This window comes from Lampetra fluviatilis, chromosome 39, assembly GCF_964198595.1.
Source record: "Lampetra fluviatilis chromosome 39, kcLamFluv1.1, whole genome shotgun sequence".
Classification (NCBI taxonomy): Eukaryota; Metazoa; Chordata; class Hyperoartia; order Petromyzontiformes; family Petromyzontidae; genus Lampetra; species Lampetra fluviatilis.
In genome coordinates, this window is record NC_136313.1 from 9,985,812 (window position 1) to 10,005,306 (window position 19,495).

General features: G+C 51.6%; 1 protein-coding gene across 4 annotated transcripts in view; it reads right to left on the minus strand.

Moving 5' to 3' along the window:
- The window catches only part of CTC1 (CST telomere replication complex component 1), a 127,089-nt gene that overhangs the window by 33,652 nt on the left and 73,942 nt on the right, over positions 1–19,495 (minus strand). For all 4 annotated transcript variants that reach the window (XM_078874683.1, XM_078874682.1, XM_078874681.1 and 1 more), the window contains one exon: positions 13,546–13,772. In XM_078874683.1, the coding sequence (XP_078730809.1) occupies positions 13,546–13,772 (227 nt within the window). The remainder of the gene's footprint in view (positions 1–13,545; positions 13,773–19,495) is intronic.

The following is a 19,495-nucleotide window of genomic DNA, read 5'->3' on the forward strand; positions in this document are numbered from 1 at the left end:
GCTTATCCCCTTGCAATATCGGAAACCGGTGCCTGGTCGGGAAGGAGCGCCTGGGGTTTTGTTATCGCCGTCCGCAACCATAACGGGCGGATCGGCGCTGGTCGGAGCGCAAAATATTATCCGGCCGGACCAGCAGCCGTTTTGCAGATGCTTAATGGGAGTACGGAGAATGTTTGCGTGCCGGCCGGAATGGTCGTGGCCCATGCCACAACAGCGTTCACGGCCCAGGACGATCTGGGCCGCCGGGATGTGGTTGGCGGAGTTTCGGGCCCTGCGGGCCAAGATGATCGCTGGGTCACCGAATTGTGCGGCGAAAATTCATCCCTGACCGGGGAACAGCGATCCGCGCTTCGCGCGCTATTGTTGAGTTATTCCGATGTGTTTAGCTCCGACGATTTGGACTTGGGACGCACCTCCCTGCTTTCCCATCATATTGACACGGGGGACGCTGCTCCGATTCGGTTGAACTCGCATCGGATGAGCCCGGCGGAGCGAGACCATGTTCGTGGAGCAGTGGATGACATGCTGGCTGCGGACATAATATCTCCGTCTAACAGCCCATGGGGCGCGCCTGTCGTCTTGGTCAAAAAGAAAGACGGCAAATTGCGATTTTGCGTCAATTTTCGCAAATTAAACAAAGTGTCCGTGGCGGATGCGTACCCCCTGCCGCGTATGGATGATTCCCTCGATGCCTTGTCGGGGGCGAAGTTCTTTTCGACGCTGGATCTCTCTTCGGGATTCTGGCAGCTTCCCCTCGACGAGTCCTCGCGGGAAAAGACTGCTTTCCGTACGCCGCAGGGCCTATTTCAATTTAATTGTCTTCCGATGGGGTTGAATGCTGCCCCCGCCACATTTCAGAGGTTGATGGAGCTGGTATTAACGGGGTTGCAGTGGGAGACATGTCTGATATATTTAGACGATATCATCATCTTTAGCCGCACATTTGACGAACATTTACAGAGACTGGAGGCGGTGTTCGCCAGGATGCACTCCGCCAATCTGAAATTTAAACCTAAGAAATGTCACCTATTGCAACGGTCCGTGCGCTATTTGGGACATATAGTCAGTGCCGACGGGGTTGCCACGGATCCGGAGAAGACGGCATGCGTCCGCAACTGGCCAACCCCGGCCACGGTGGGGGATGTGCGTCGCTTCTTGGGGTTTGCCTCATATTACCGTAGGTTCGTTCCCAATTTTGCAACGATCGCTAGGCCTCTGCACCTCCTTACGGGTTAAAGGACGGAAATTCAGTTGGGGACCGCCAGAGGAGGCGGCGTTTAAGGGCCTGCGCAATCGTTTGGCAACGGCGCCAACATTGGACTATCCCGATTTTGATCACCCTTTCATTCTGGACACGGACGCGAGTGACACAAGCATTGGGGCCGTTCTGTCGCAGTCCAAAGGCGGTGTGGAACGCGTGGTGGCGTACGGTAGCCGCGTCTTGTACCCCGCAGAAACCCGCTACTGCGTCACTCGCCGTGAACTTTTGGCCATTGTCTATTTTCTCCGCCAATTTCGGCCATATCTCTATGGCCGTTCGTTTATTGTGTGGACGGATCATGCGGCTTTACAATATGCTCTGAGGGTAGATCAACCATCTGGCCAGCTGGCACGATGGTTGGACACTCTGCAGGAGTTTTCCTTCCAAATTCAACATCGGAAGGGGGCGCGTCACGCAAATGCGGACGCGCTCTCCAGGTTACCGCAAGGATCCCCTTGCGCTTGCGCGTCGGGTACGCATAGGTGTACGCCGACCCAGCAGCCCCCTCGGCCTATTGCGTTAGCGGTCGAGGTGCCTGAGGCTCCAGTGTGCCCGGGACCGGCCGATGGGGTTCTGAACCTTCCACAAGCAGTGTGGATTCGTGAACAAATGCTTGACGACTCGTTGGGGACCCTGCGGAGTCGGGCTGCAAAGGGAGGGGGGGAAACTGGTTTCCGGGGGGACGCCGGGGGCCGCTCTCCGCGACGGACTGCTGATGTGGAAGGAGGGGTTACATGATCGCTGGCGTCTGGTTGTACCGTCGTCGTTACGGTACGAATTGATTAGGACTCTGCATTGCGACACGCTATTACACCTGGGGGTGGAGAAAACCTTGTTGACGTTGCAACGAGACTACTTCTGGCACGGCATGATGACGGATGTCGTCGGGCACGTTCACGCGTGTCCCGAGTGTGCCCGGCGGAAGCGGCCTAAACACCCATATGTGCCGCCGATACAGTCTATACAAGTGTCTCGAGTTAACGAGTAGGTGGCGTTGGATATTTTGGGACCCTTCCCGCCATCCGCTAAGGGTAATAAATACTTGCTAGTTGGGGTGGAGTATCTCTCCCGCTGGCCGATGGCCTGGCCCTTGCCCGACCAGTCGGCGGCGTCCATTACGGACGCCTTTCTATTTGGATATGTCATGGACAAAGGGGCGCGCCGGAGAGGCTGCTCACGGATCAGGGCCGGAATTTTTCTTCTAAATTGTTGGGGGAGGTGTGCGCTGCTCTGGGGACCAAAAAGATCCGGACAGCCCCCTACCACCCGCAGACGGATGGCATGGTGGAACGACTAAATCGGACGCTGTCAGCCATGCTGTGTCACACGGTTAATGAGAAGCAAGCTGACTGGGATTTGCACATCCCTGGGGTACTCTCGGCATACCGGATGACGCCTCACGCGTCCACGGGATATTCTCCGTTTTTTCTCATGTACGGTCGCGAAAACGTGCCGCCAATGGATGTGCAGTTGGGAACGGGAGTGAGAGGACCTACTAAGCCTCTCCCCGATTACATTCAGGACGCCAGGGCTGGAGAAAAGTGTGGGAATAAAGACAGGAGGAGGCCACGCAGGGCAGGAGGAGGAAAGTGGCGTGATCGCCACAGGTCGGGACTCGGCACCGTTGGCCAGCGGTGTCCGAGCACGGAGAAGACGGAGAGCCAGCAGCGGGGCTGCATAGTGAGCAGCCGTGGGGCTGCAGGTCGGAGGCACAGAGGCTGAGTAAAGAGCCAGCAGCGGGGCTGCATAGTGAGCCAGCAGCAAGTCTGCAGGAGCGACGGCAGCAGTGGGGCTGCCGAGCGGGAGACGGAGGAGACTCTGAGCGAGACGCCGTGCGGGCAAAGTTGTACGAACCAATAAAGGACAACGGAGACAGACCCAGTGCAAGAGTCCTTTATTACATAAAGTCCACCAGTGGCTCCCACTTGATGTTGTTCCTCCCCACAGAGAACTCAGTCCGCTGTGGCCAGTCCCGCCTGTGGCAGTGCGCCTTGGTGTCCCTGCTGTCCCAAAGGCAAAGATAGCAGGGAAACCGCTTTGGAGACCCATCAGGAATGCCACATTTTGAAGTCCCCGATGACCTCCCAGCCATACTCATCATGCTTCAAGGCGTCCAGCAAGGTCCTGGTGCTGTTGTAATTCTCTTTGAGGTGCACCGAGTGAGCCAGGGGAAGAGACGGGCAGCACGGCTTTGAGGCTCCTGGATGAGCTGTCAATGAAGAGGCGCCACTCATTCTGGTTACAGGCGATTCCGATTGCCTCGAACAGACTGGTCACATTGTGGCAGAAGCAGAGCCCATCTTGACGGGTGAAGAAGCTGCAAAAAGGTTGGTGACGCTTCCTCTGATCTGCGACTTGCACACTTTCATCCAACAAGTTCCACTGCTTGAGCCTAGACGTCAAAAGCTCGGCATTGGACTTGGTGAGACAAGTCATTGAGGTCTTCTTTTTGGTTGGGATATTATGGGTTTCTCTCTTTAACTCCACCTCTGAAATTGTCATCTGGATCTACAAAGTATCCCTCGCTCTCTGACTTGCTGCTCTCTTCTAAAGACGGCTGCTCTCTCTCCGGAGGAGTGGGTACAGGGAGCTCATGGTAGTGTGGCACAGGGGCGATGGATGAGGGCAGGTCCGGATACGTGATAGCAGGTGCATTCTTGCCAGTCCTACGTTTGGAAGGGTGTCCCCCATGCAGAAGTAGCAGTTGCTTGAGTGGTCAGTGGGTTCCCACCAAATTATTGGGATAGCAAACTTCATGGCTCTCTTTTCCCCTCTGTACCATCCTACAAAAATAAATTTATTTCACCCACGACTAATGTTCAAAAGATTCTCGCAACATTTTTCATACATGATATATTTTTTCAATAACATTGAAAATTGTAAAACATTTGAAGATTAAAAACTTTTACAATTCATAAAATTGTAACAAATTTTATAACGTAAATTTTCCGAGCAACAATTGTCCATCTTACTTTCCAGAGTTGTTTTGCATTGCTCGTAGGTGAAATGAGGTCCCCAGGGTTTGTCTTGATCCCCGACAGGCATGCCGAAATATGCCTTGTAGGCCTCGCACATCTTAGCAGATGCTTCCACAGAGTACTTTTTCGCTCTTGTCTTGATAAATTGGCCATAGACGTAGCAAAATGCATCTGCAGGATGCTTGCAGCCTCTTGATGCCATCTCAGAAAAATGCAGATATGTTATCCACTTAGGCAGCTGGAACTAAACTGAACTGGTGGGTTGATTACGTATTTCAAAGATCATCATCTCTCTGATGATGATTGCTTGTGTTGCAATCGAAACGTCGTATTCTATTATTTAATTTAATTTATTATTTTATCTTTAGACGTGACTTAACCGAAAGAACCAAATAATAATTCCTGCAGTCACGAAAGTTCTAAAATTAAGATTGAACCACTTCTACGGGGAAGTTTTAAGCTTATCTTTTTTCTCTCTCTCTGGCGACTTGTTTTCTCTGCCTGTGTCCTCTTTAGAATGTTCACACTCAAATTCTAACTTAGCAATCTTTGAAATACGTAATCAACCAGGCTATGCGTTAATTGTGTGTTGACCGACCCTCTGTGTTGTATTACATTACATTTCGATATTTTACTAGGTTATTTAATTTTAGTGTGTCTTTCTCCTGATTTTCAGGCTTGCTTGCCGTGTAATCGTTCTTGCAGCACCAATTGATATGCTAATTTTTTCTCTAACCCCCCTCCCTCTCTCTGCCTCCGCCCCCCCCTCTGTCTATTTAAGGCCACCCCACAGAGACGATCACCCCTCTCTGTTACCTGTGTTGCTCGCGCTATGTATCTTGGTAATATCTGTCTGCTAATATGTCTGTCTATAGTTTTCTGGTTAGATTTTATATCGCTATTTCATTATACCTGATGATGATTGCTTGTGTTGCAATCGAAACGTCGTATTCTATTATTTAATTTAATGTATTATTTTATCTTTAGACGTGACTTAACCGAAAGAACCAAATAATAATAAAATAATTCTCACGACGTTTCGGCCACAACGCAAGCAGCTGTCCTCAGCTGCTTGCGTTGTGGCCGAAACGTCGTGAGAATTATTTTATTATGTTTTATTTTTATTATTTTATTACTTCCCTTCTATGTGACTTTACCGAAAGAACCAAGAAGATTAATCCCTGCAGTCACGAAAGCTTTAAATCGAAAGTTACTCCATGTTTACTCAGCACTGAATCTATCTGGAATGTTCTGGAAAATAGGTACATTTCAAAATATCACTGTCCTGGTCACAAAAGCAAAGTTTGTGGGGAATAATAGCCATTTTCTGTACTTTTGAGGCATAAGCAATTAGGAAATGACACTTACTAACCTGGAACATAAAAAAATGTTACACTGTTATTACACAACTTAAAAATGTTTGGCATGGACAAAGATTCCCCCCTATATAGACTGTTGGGGCAAGTGCTGTTCGCGAGCACCTATGCAGGCCAGCACGACACACTAGGGGGTGGGTGGCCAACACCACGCCCGACCGCCTTTGTCTCCTTAGTGGCAATATTAAGACATCGCACCAGGTACTCATTTGAGGCTGAGTCGACCTAGGGGAGGCCCAGGACCAGTTCGGATAATCATCACCGGTGTTGACCGTGAGCAGGAATTGAACCCGGGTCGCCAGGTTCGTAGCGCAGCGCGCTAACCGCCACACTACCGCTCATCACACACACGCGTGCAAAGCGGTTGTAACATAACAATTGGGAAATTCTCCAGATTACAATTTCAACAGTTTAAGGGAAATGCCACTGAAAGCACATAAACAAGGGCGCGCACACACACTTACAAAAGCTCGCTTAATGCTTTTGCATTTTCAATTTAAAACCTGTGTGACGCTGACATTGAGCTCTTGTAGTTCATAATTACTCTACCATGCAAGCAATGCACGCAAGGGGTTTTTCATCTTGGTCGAAGAAAATATCCACGAGTTAACAGCTGTCAAAGAAATACAATTTTTCAATCCGACGCTTTCACAAAAATCATTATCTCTGTACCCTATTGCATCCCAAGCGATGTTAGCAAAAAAAATATCCCCCACAAAAGAACGGCCTTTCGTGTGCATACGCCATCCATTTGCGCTGTCATTTCCACTATCGCCTTTCAGCAACAAGGCCCGATTCGAGCAACGCACACAAGCACTCCGGCAAACAAAGTGCACTTCAAGTGGCAAAGTTTCTCCTTCATATTCCATTTTGTTTCGCTTCGTTATATTTCATTCCATTTCATCTACGGCTTGGCCGTGTGACGCATGCACGTCAGCACGCATTTAATACCGCGTTGTGTGCCGTCGTCCCATTTCCCCGTCACCCAACGCCCAGGCCCCCTCCTCGCCCACGCTCCATTCCTCCCCTAAACCTGCAATCCTCGCACCCGGCGTACGCAACGACTGCTCACCAAGAGAACGAGTGGATTTTAAGCACCCGCCTACTTTGTCTGCGTCTCTATCGGTGCGAGTCGTCTCTGCGCGCGCGCGTGCGCATGTATATGTGTGTGCCCCGCCATTCTCTGTATCTTGGGTGTCTCTTGTCTGCACGGATGTCTGTTACGTCTGCGTTGTTGTCTCTGTGCGCATAAATGGACATTAGTTATGTGGTGAAATGCATTTGTCACGATTTCTATACAATATATATCAATTATTACAAACACAGAAAGCCTTTGTAGAATACTGCCTCGGCTAGCTCTGAGTAAATCAGCATAGCTCAGCACAGGTCTTTAGTCCAATCAATTATTTAGTAATAGAAAATGTAGTCATTGCGAATAACCTATTTTGGAAATATAAATACAAAGACAAAGGAATACCACAATCTTTGCAGACTGTCAGAGCAAGTGCCGTCATTGAGAACCTACTAAGGGGGGCAGGTCGCACGAGGTGGTGTGGCCAATGCCATGCTGAACGGTCTTTGTCTCCCCCAGTGCTAATATTTACACACTGCATCAGGTACTTACTTAAGCCTGTGGTGTGACCCAAAGGAGGCCCAGAGGTTCACAGATCAATTTCCACGGATGTTATCGACGGGTGAAAATGAACCGAGTCCATGAACCACAAGTCCAACGCTGCACACTACCGGTATATTTAACTCATGTACATACAAAGATCCCCCATGTAGCCTTTAACAGACTGTTGGGGCAAGTGCTGTTAGCGACCACCTATGGGTGGCCAGCATCACACTGTCTCCCCAGTGCTAAATAAATACACACACAACGCATTTCAGAATATACACAAACTGGGAACAACATTATAGAGCAAACTAATATTTGTAGACAAAAAGACTTGACTCATTGGCCATCCATTATTGACCGATCTACCCGAATGTATACAGTGCATTAGAGCACATTAAAGTGCTCCCCCAACCTTCCTCCTGAACTAAGCGACTCTCCTTTTACTCCAACAACTCTGCTCTTGCGTCCAAAAAATCACAGCGATGTAACTGTCCCCTGTAAGGTGTAATAAGACCACAGAAGGCGCGCCCTCGCTCAGACACACAGCTGCTTCAACACGGAATGATCTCCCAGACCCTAAACTATGCCGCCACTGTCAATCGATTCCAAAATGTCTTCAATAACTTCCTTGCACAACATTCACCATTGTTACAGCACGGGTGCATCCTGTACGAACCGGCAATGCGCAGCACTGATTTGTTTAAGGAATTTATTTATGTATTTTGCCCGCTGTGAAGTTCATTGTATAAACGTGTAATAAAGGACTCTTCCACAGTGTCGATCTCCGTTGTCCTTTACAGTGTCGATCTCCCTTGTCCTTTATTTGGGTTCGTGTAAATCTCGCTCCCACGGCGTCCTCGCTCAGGCCCGCGTCTCCTCCGTCGATCACTCCGCAACCACACTGCTGCTCCGCCCTGCAGCCACCCTGCTGCTCCGCCCTGCAGCCACACTGCTGCTCCGCTCTGCAGCCACACTGCTGCTCCGCTCTGCAGCCACACTGCTGCTCCGCTCTGCAGCCACACTGCTGCTCCGCCCTGCAGCCACACTGCTGCTCCGCTCTGCAGCCACACTGCTGCTCCGCTCTGCAGCCACACTGCTGCTCCGCTCCTCCTCGCTTACGGCCAGCCTTCCACAGCCCGCTAGCCCCCCTGCGCCCGGACACCGATGGCCGACGGTGCCGAGGTCTCCCAACACGTGGCGATCGCGCCACCCTCCCAGTACTGCCCAGCGTGGCCTCCTCCCGTTTCCAATCCGTCTTAACTCTCCGATCCCTTCCGGTTCTCTCCCTAAATCCTCTCCCCCACGTGACCCTAACTCCTCCCTCTCCTCACGTGACCCAGACTCCGCCCCCCTCAATCCTTGCTCGCATTACAAACGCATAGCACACAGTGTAGGTTTCACGACGGTTGTGTACGAATCATCGGGGGTGTTCCCTCTCGATACGTCAATCGACACCCTGGATAGCCTTGCAAATGAGACGTTCCATCTCAAAGGATGGGTTCCAGGTGACATAATGTGTATGTAAGTGATCACAATTGCTTGTGTAATAACACGGTCTGCTGCTGCAATGCTGGCCAGACGTGCCCTGGAGGCAGCGTGGCGATGCCCTGCGTTGTGTCCACCCCCCCCCCCCCCTTCTGGCAAATGGTCTGGCTGTGCCGTGTCCCAGAGACGAGCTGGAAATGGAGCTCAACTGGCTGGTGGAGTTCATTTATAAACTCAGAGAATAGTGAGCCTCCATACCACACTTCCGCTGCAGTCTGGGCAACACTGCAGGTGGTGGGCATGTCCCTAACGAAAAAAATGCTCAATGGGGTGGAGCTACAGGACAGAGGGTGTGTCTACAGGACAGGGGGTGTGTCTACAGGACAGGGGGTGTGTCTACAGGACAGGGGGTGTCTACAGGACAGGGGGTGTGTCTACAGGACAGGGAGTGTCACTACAGGACAGGGGGTGGAGCTAGAGGACAGGGGGTGGGGCTAGAGGACAGGGGGTGTGTCTACAGGACAGGGGGTGTGTCTACTGGACAGGAGGTGGGGCTAGAGGACAGGGGGTGTCGCTACTGTATATCTGTGAAAAAGAGCTTTATAGCTCATTGGATTCGTTCAGGAAAAATATTCTGATTCTGACATGACAGGGGGCAGACAATCAGTAGAGACTGATCCTGCGGTTACATTCTAAACTCTGGGTGCAAAGGTACTGGAAAATTTGTGACAATCCATTTCTCATAATCCTACACACTCGTTCCACGCGCAGGTACTTACACATTTAATAAAAGCATATGGGGTTCCTATTTCAGAAATACAAGATGGCCTTTGTTAGTGAGTAGGGAAAAGGCGCCGTGGTGTTGGAGGCGGCAGCACCAACCCCAACCGTGGACGCGTCCGGGCTGCGTGGTTTTGTTGAGACCCCCCCCCCACCGCCCCAGTAATCAGAGAAAGCCATTCCAGCATTGGAGCCACGACCACCAGAACAGCCTTCTCACGACGACCACTTGACCAGTCTCCACCAACTCCGGTGTCAAAGCAAGAGACAAAAAGCGCTACCCCAACCTCACCCAAACATCAGTAATGCATCTCTCAGTGGTGCGTGTTGGGCAAGCCCGCTCAGCGGAGGTGCAATGACTCGCTTAAGATAATCTTATCGTGCCGGTGATCTCACGGGCCCCTGGGGTGCGATACGCAGCCCAGGAATAGGGCAACTGCGGCAGAGGGATCAACGCTTTTTTATTCCCATTTGATTTTTTTCCATTCTCCTCCCTCTCAGCCGCTGCCGAGTGACGCCCCCGCCCTCCCCAGATGTCGCGTCGCACGTGTCTCAGCCGCCGTCCTTTATTCCTCTTTGACGACAGAGGACGAACGCGGTGGGAGCGGGGGAGGGCTGCGGGGATGCGTGCTCACCTCTGAGGGCCCAACAGCCATCGGGCACCAAAGCAAACCTTTGTCACCGGAGACGTAACAGCCAAACTGTGCTCTCGCTCAGCACCGGGACATGAAGCACACGAAGCTCATGGCGGTACCCCGGCACTCACATAATGTCCGTGATGCGGTCACGTTTAGTCTGTTTATGGTCGGCGATGCGGCAAACGACTCATCTCGACGAGTTGTACTCACGATGCACCACTACGGTGCGTATGAGCGTTCAGGGTTTCAGCGCACCGATTTGGGATTGATTGGTACCCCAGTCGCGGAGTGAAGTACACCCCTGGAAAAAATAGTGTCCCAGAAATTAAATATTGAATTGCCTCTCCCATTTTGTATTATTTGGTACCCCAGGGTACCGCCATAAGGATCACATGTTACCGTTCACGGGAAGACGCATTTCTGGAATGGACCACCGCATAACAAAGTTGATCGTTGAAAAAAACTCAACGCTGTGGTCTTCAGAACAAACTGAAGCTTACGATATACAAAGATCCGTCCTGTAAAAAAAATATACAGAGACGTCCTGTTACTCTGCATGAAAATATTCGGCTTAGCAAGCGAGTCTGCCTTGCACAGTCAAGATCCACTGAGGCTAAGCATGAAATAACTTGATTAAAGGTATCTGGAACACAAAGTCAAATTAAAGAATGCATTTGACCGATGATGTGTTAACCAGTCATTTAAACAACCAGCTGTCTCTACTCTCACAGCGGGGGGGGAGGCTAGAGGGACAAACCTGGCATATGGTGACCTGTGCGAGGGTGTGATGAGAGCCCGGGCTGAGAGAGGTTGGGGTGAAATGGAAAGGAGAGCACGGTGGAGGAGAGAGGGGGGGGTAGCGGTGGTGAATTGGGGCAAGCGACTGGGAAAATATTTTCACCTTGCTCCCGGACTAATTAGCACGCACAGACAAATATCTTCCGTGACATTGGTAAGTGCCGGAGCGCGTGCTGATCAGAGGGGCTGTTTTTTTGTTCTTGGGTTCAGGCGCGTTGAATATTATAATCACACACACACTGTGCGGACAGAAAGGCAATTGCTACAGATGGACAGCCTCCGTGGATCGCAGGCACACAGCCACCACAAGCTCTTCCCCCCCCCCTTCAACCTCCGCTCCTCATCCAGTGCTGGCACTCTGCCAAATTAATTTTCTATTCAATGCCTGTCTACAAAATTGCGCATTCGCGACAGAATAAAAACGTAGCCGGTCCTCGGCACGAGGACGGCTTGTGCCCTGCGGTGCAGACGTGTCGGCGGATGCCCTCGACGCGATTGATCGCCGTCCTCTTTGTACGGAGACCATGGCACCTGCCTGCGGTTCCATTATTAGGACTGTGTTTATATCCGGCTCACTGTGCCAAACATCAACTTCCACACCACGCGCACACACTACAGACAAACGATAAACGCTCTACGTGCGTGAATGCCAATCACTGAAATGTACAGTTGCATCTTCAAAAAGGGAAGGACGGAATATCAAATTGGGTACAGCCTGCCGGAGAATATCAAAAGGAAACTTTATTGTTAAACCCCCGAACATCAATACACTTTGCTTGAAAGACTTCAGAAAAATAGGTGGCATAAAATATGCCAAACAACAAATATGCCCAGATTACTTTCCAAGGTCTCCCTTATTAAAGACAGGTGGCTCTCAGATGGTGGAGCAATGAAATTACCATCCACTGATTTGTTTGGCCCAGCCGTGTTGTGCAGAATGCGATTCGACTGCATCGCGCTCGTGAAATAAAATATTTCTTCCCGGTCAAGCGTTGCTAAAAAAAAAAACGGACACGTACACAGCATAGGCTAGAAGCGCTGCTTAGCAACCGTCTGCCGAATGTCCCGGCCGGCTTATCACGCACGGCGCATTAGCCGTGCGAGCGCGCATTCCAACCCGACCGACCGCGCTGCGCTCACTCATCCGACAAGCGCCGCACGAACTTGAGCGGGCAGCCGTGGCACCCCCTCGCCTCCGCCGATGACCTCGTCGCCCGCGCACCCCGACCCCGCTGGTTGCGTAAGGCTTTTAGCGGTGGGCGAGAGCCTCGCTCGCTCGCACGCACGCGCGGAGGAACTGTGGCACCGAGACGCGGGCCTATTCGAGCGCAACAATACAGTCCCGTAATTCGGTTTGCACTGGCCTGTTAGTAATGCCTGGGAATATTCTTTCTGGCACATTCAGATTTGGTGAGGATGGAAGAAATAAACAACATTCTGCTAAGTGCGTGCCCTCATTTATAAACCATCGTGTATTATGTTTACGGTGGTTTTAGAAAAAAAAATTCATTTCAAATCTGCGGAGATGTAAACTGTGAATGTCGCGTGCGCACGCCCGAGGCACTTTGCCTAACACGCATCATTTACTCGGGAGACGCGTCATTTTTCAAGGCGCCGCGACGCAAGCGCGCAACGGCGTGACCACGGGAGCCATCGCGAGAGAGCCGAGCGGAAAACGAGACGCCACGCGTCGGCCGCAAACCAGGGAAAGGGGGGGGGGGGTCAAAACAAATAGAAAGAGAAGCGACACCAGCGGCGGGCAGCCTGCTGGTCTCGAGTGCGCTCGGCTTAGCCGCCGGGCCACACTTCGGGCCACCCTTGCTTTGCCTGCGGGCCGCGGCGTTTGATGCGACTGTCCCGTCGTGTGACCCGAGGGAGAAGGGGGTTCAAATGAAGTCGGCGCCACAGCAGTGCACCCCGAGATATCGAGTGCCGAGCGAGCTGGAGCAAGGTTTCTCCTCAGAGGAAACGGCTCGGGGTCTTTTAAAGGAAAACACAACTCGAATTCCCACGCAGACATTAACTTGGTTGATATGTAATCTTGAACGGTTATTTATAACTGTACGTGCATGTTTCGTGTCAAAATGCTGGAGATTTTTGTTACGCGTAGCCCAGAGACGCGGTAAAGCAGAGACAAGCGCTTGGGGAGACGGCCGGAACCGGCGCCATCGTTGCCCAAAGCTCTGGCGGTGCTACGTTGGGATGATTGGTCAACTCCATGAACGAGTGTTTATACATGCGGGAGGAAACCCGCGAAAACCAACGCGTGCGAAGGTGGAGAAAACACTCAATTCTTGTACGGCTGGAAATGATTCCACTTGCCATCATCTGCTGGCAAGCCAGGAGAGAGCAACTTCAGTGCCCGGGGGGGTAGGGTGGGAGCTTCACGAATCTGTGCGATCCACCAATAGAGCACGAATGGACGGCACGCTCCACGTTCACAGCCTCTCACCTGCTCAGGCTCTCACCTATTAAGCCTCTCGCCCGTTCAGTCTGTCGCCCGTCCAGGCTGTGGGGCGTGCGAGGGCTCCGAGCTCTACGCCTGGTTCAAACAAAACGTCCGGCCTGCTCGCGGGAACTTTGCCGTTTGACGGGCGCTCGCGTCGCTCACCTCTCCGACAGCCTGCGGAGCTCGTGCAGGAGCCGGAAGTAGCCGGCGGGCGAGAGGCAGGCGGCGTGCAGCGCTCGCACCGGCGCGCTCCACAGGGCCCGGAACGGCGCCCACGCCGAAGCGAGGGGCGAGAACGAGGCGACGCGCACGGAGCCGAGCGCGCACACCACCAGCACGGCGCGAGGAGAGCCGGGCCACGGGCAGCGCACCAGGTGGGCCGCGTGCACCTGCCGGGGGGGGGGGGGCGGGGAGACAACGACGACAGGTTGGGTGGGGGAAACGACGAGGACCCGTCATCGCCGTGGACCGTCGTCAGTTGTCGTCACCGGCGTCGTCTTTGTCCGGGATCGCCGTCGTAATTTGTCATCCACATTCCGTTTGCGCGCCGTCTCAGTGAGTCGCGTGGCCTTCAGTAGTTTGCGACCGAACCAAAAAAAAATCCCAACCATCCGTGTGTGCCCGAGGGAGTGGTCCGTGTGTTTGTGTGTTTTGTGTGTGTGTGTTTGTGTGTGTGTTTGTGTGTGTTTTTGTGTGTTTGTGTGTGTGTTTGTGTGTTTGTGTGTTTTTGCGTGTGTTTGTGTGTGTTTTTGTGTTTGTGTGTGTTTGTGTGTGTGTGTTTGTGTGTGTTTTTGTGTGTGTGTGTGTTTGTGTGTGTGTGTTTAATGCACGCCTTTCGCACCGTACGTAGCCAACTGTGCTAATCAGAGTTGAGGGGGCCGGGGGGCAGGGGCTGACGGCCGTCTGCCGAACTGATTTGGTCACAGGCATTGGCTATGGCGCTGGTAAATGTTCGCCTTCTCTTCCCAACAAAGTAAATTTTTCCTCATACAATATCGGACGGAGTGCTGGGAAGGTTGACAGAATATATCCACGCAAATTTATACTCCTAAAAATATCACCGTGGCATTGTTATAGAGAACATAAATATGCATGAAACATTCACACGGCCGTTACAAAGGCCAGATTTGAATCACAATGAATTGCTCCACCGCTCTAAAGTGCGATGCAAAAAAAATAATTCCGTTAATAAAACTCAAACGGCACACAGCAGACGCGCAACGCTGCGCGCGTGCGTATAGTATGTCAAGAGCTCCATCGGAAATAACACGATGACATACACCTCCGGAGCCTTTTGTATGAGAATATAATCACGTGCACACACACAAGAGGCAAGGCCACTGGGAAAGGCCCGAGCGCGGGCACACGAGATGAGCCATGTGGTCCTATGGAAAGAAACTGAGCGCTTGTTAGGAAACAGAGCGATGCCCCAATTTTCCACCTTCTCTGAACTCAGGAGAGCACAGTGTTCCGTGGAGTTTCTGTACCCCCCCCCTGCATCCGACTTCGCGGTTTGTGCTCTGTATCGGCCTCCTCGTGAAATATATATTTTTTAATTGAAACAGGGCGATGCGTATTCATAGCGGCATCTACGATCATCACCGAAATATATATTCCACATGTGTGCAGCAGGCCATTCAGAACGACTCCCCTGCAAGGCGTGCTCACCTCCACCTGCACCTGTAAGAGAGGGCGTGCCCGCAGCTCCCCCGTCCTTACTTCACGCACAGCAGAGCCACGCGCGAGTGTCAGAGCGTGAGATAAACGACAGATTTCTGTGCAGCCTGCCGAGGTTCCCCACTGTGGTCACCGATAAAGACAGACCTGCCGGTGCCACCGCGGCGCGCCTGCCGGACCCATTCAAGAGAGCGCCTCACCCCCCCCCCCCCTCGCAAAGGCTGCCTCGGCAGAAGCGAAGACGTCGAGTCTGTACAACAGCCCCGATAAAAGTGGCGCAGACCAGGTGGCCGTCCTACGAGTCTCTCTCTCAGAGGTGCCTTGTGGACGGTGGCTCACAGATCTCGCGGGCGTGCACGACAAGCACCCAGAGCAGGCGAGGGTGTTCTCTCTCGGTTACCACCCAGAGCAGGCGAGGGTGGTCTCTCTCGGTTACCACCCAGAGCAGGCGAGGGTGTTCTCTCTCGATCAACAGAGCCAGGTGCTGGACTGGATCAGCCAACGGTGGTCGACACCGCGCAGAAGTTGAGAGGAAAAGCCACGAAAAAACCAGAACCGAGCCCTGGGCCCCTGTGAGCTGCGCTCACGCGTCTGACACCGAGAGCTCTCCCATTGTTTTATTTTTTAACAAAGTGGAAAGAGGAACCCCGCAGAGGTGTCAAGGGGCACGTGGGGTTCGGGTAACTCAGCTCTCTTTTGGGGGTGTTTATCAGCATTGGCACATTTATACCCCAAACCAGCGGGGATGCACGCACATGCTGCCACGCAAACCACCTTCACACGCACATGAGACAAGTGATAATCCCAGCTTCCTTCAACAAAAATTACAGTAAAGAATCAACAAGAACATAAGTCGTTCGCATAAATGTGTCGTTAAACCCGCCACCACCCGACACAGCCCATTAGTAAGGTTTGTGTCGTAATCAAAACATGCCAATTAGTTACTAGTTTAGCACATCGGTGTATTGGAGAGGAACCCCACTACAGCATTTACAATTCGGGTACCGTGATGTCTCGCCGCTAAATAACAACCAGCCTCATCAGGAATCCTCCTCCTGTTTCGGTCAATAACGTGCGAAGACCAGAGGGAGGGGGGCGTTAATGTCGTCATGTAAATTACAATGGCTACAGGGACTTCTCCTACTTATGGACATTCATTTTACGAACTTTCAGAGATACGGACAAACCTGTCCGTATGTCCAGTTGCCTCTTCGGACCGAGAGTCGTGAGTTCAACCCCCACGCAACAGATGGCGGTGGCGGCATCTACATCTGCAGAACGTGAAGAACCAGTGGCATCTACATCTACAGGAGGTTATACAACTTTGAAAGACAGACCTGTTCTTCACCTGAGGACGACTGCTTGCGTTGTGGCCAAAACGTCGTGAGAATTGTATTTTATTATGTAAAATGTTATTATTTAATTATTTCCCTTCTACGTGACTTTACCGAAAGAACCAAGAAGATGAATCCCTGCAAATCGAAATTTTACTTTTAAAGCCATTCCCCGTGTTTAGTGTACATGCCGTACAACGTGTTTGGGATCGACAGGAGTAAAGTTGGACGACTTATGAACAAATTGACTTACGAACAGACCTCTGGAAGTATTGGAGTCCCTGCATCTATTGTTAGCTGGGAAATTTTAGTTAGAGCAGCATCATCTGCCTACGCCTGCCTGGCAATCCCCACAGAGTCCGGCGACCAAGGGGAAGACCTACGGAGCAGACGGTGGGGACGCCGTGAGGGCCGCTCTTGGAGGTCGCTCGCTGCGTGTCTGCGGGATCTGGCGGAGGTTAAAGGGCATGAGAAATAAGAATAGGTTTTACCCTTTCTGACAATAAAACACGAGGTGTGAAGATGTTCAAACACCAAACAGATACATTTTGCATTGTATCTTTGAAACTGATTGGCCGACACCAAAGAAAAGGTCCATGATATAAGGTGAAGAGCGTAGGGGAGTGAGCTGTGGTGGTGGTGGCATCAACAGCTTTGTCCACGACGACATCTCTCCTGACCTGCGTGACATGAAGTTTAGACAATCAGACACCTCCGGGTAGGTCAGGGGGGGTCACGACATTCGGCGGCTCGCACCGATCCTGTCCTGCGAGACGGGCGGCAATCGCGGACCCGCGGCATCGTCCGCACAGGTGACGGCACGCAGAGCGCGTTGACGACGGAAAGCAAGACCGTGCGGCTGAAGCGGTTTAGTTTGATGCGCAATTTAGCCTGACAGCTCATTCATGTTTCCACGGGCTTATATTACAGCTCTGTCTTTGTTTAATACACCCATCCATCAAGCTAGCGTCAGCCATCTCACTCGCAAGCAAGGTGACGCACAACAACCCAACACGCATGCGAGCATTTATGTATGTTGAACCTCTTTCACACCGTACGTAGCCAAACGCGCTAATCGGATGCTAAAACATCATCGAACTCCAATATGTGCGCAAAACCACATCGGGCGCACCCACTTGCATCCTTCTGATGCAGTCAATTCAGCATGAAAGGCGTATATGGCACCGTTCCAACGGGAAAACATATACGTCCTGAACACTGCCAGGCCAGCTTCTTATCTCCCGTTTGAAGCGCTATCTCAGTCATCCCTGGCATGAAATAAAAAATAACTCCAAAAATAAGGGTTGACGCGCGGAATTGTATTTATTAAGATGCACACGGACAGCCCCGTGAGATAATGGAATCAGAGAAATGTGCCAGAGGCCAGGGTCACGAGTGGCGTCTCTCGCTCGCACCGCACTTGCAACGCGTGCACGTGCGGGGCGGAGGAGGCGGGGGGTTTGAGTGATGACTAATTTTACAATTTGTTATCGATTAAATAATTATTTCCCCCCCCCCCCCCTTTTTTTTCCTAGGACACCGAGATGAAATGCGACGTGTGGGTTTCGGTCGTGACGGATGGCGACGACGGCGAGGGGCTGAAATGAATTTCGCGTTGAATGCAATTTGTGCGGAGAGAAATCTAAAGAGATGATTGAAAAGGAGTGGTGGTGGTGCAATGCAGACAGTGGTAATGACAGCATTAGAACCACATTTTACACTAACATGAACACATTCTTTCATTCTAATGTCGCCACTTAATTCTTACAAGCCTTCGAAATAGTTCAACGCACCCTCACGTACGTTCACAAGGACTGGAAATAAATAGCTAAATAACCGTACACACAAGAGCCACCGTAACAAAAAATACGACACAACTGCTTGTAATGGTGGTGCGACACGGCTGTTATCTAGAATCTTAGGGAGGGGTAGCCGGTGGATCATGCAGAGATCGATTCAGAGTAATGACCCTGCGGGAGCAAGTTTGGCGCCAGTTGCAAAGGTTCGTGGTTCGTTATACCGGCAGACTGCCCTGGTTAATACTGCGGGTGCATCAATTAATAAAACACGATGCGTCCTCAGCCTCGTAGTGGACTTCACACAAGAAGGGCAGGTCATCGTGCGCCGGCTTCACAGTTCCAATTTGCCAAATTTAAAAAAACTTGCAATCATCGAATTGGAAAACAAATCGCAATTGTCGCCACGCCCGCCCCCTTCCTGCGAAAACGTAGCAGGAACTTTTTGATGTAAAACTTATTGAGACACAGTGAGGCTTTCCTGGGTAAGCAAGTGCAATAATAATAATAACTATAGGAGGCGGTAAAGCGTTTATGTATAGACCTATCTGTACAGAGTCCAAATATCCTTCCCTCTTTGGGTACGACACGGGGGCGGCATCCTGTTACAACCGAGTATCACCAGTTCGTGATTCGGGGCAAACAACGGGGGTCAACATTTTTGTTGGGATACACGACCGAAGGGAGGCGACACTGGCATGAGACGGCAGGGCAGCAAAAAGCATCCATTGTTGTACTGTATTAGTTTTGAACGTCCATGCTCCCTGCCGTCACGGCAAAGATCAGCGGCAATCGATGTCTAAACCAGTCCTGGGGGTCTCCAATAGCCAATCGACGTTGGCCAGCGGGAATTAGCGATGGTGAAACATGCCCCATGATTCACCAGGCAGTGGAAGGACAAGAAGCTTTACCAGTGTTCTTCAATAATTTTCAGACGTGGGCCACTTTCGCCGATAAGACATCATCAGTGCGAGGGCCGCCACACCGCCTGCAAGCGGTATTGTCGGGGGCCGCACGTCAGGTGCCGCGCTAAAGGCCACCAGAGGCCGCCAGTGACCCGCGGGCCATGCCACAAAGAGCACTGGGCTGGACATTATTACCGATACAATAATGGTTAAAAAACATCAAACCGAGAGAAGCAAAACGAACCAAATGTTCGCAAACTGTCACTTGAGGGTGATGGAGGCTGTGATGGTGTTATGGGCCACATGCAAACTTTGCAGTGGAGAGCAGACAGAGCCTGGGCGTGCATGTGGCCCGACACAGAGGCACAGTGGTAATTTTCACTTTGCAAGGCACACTGTC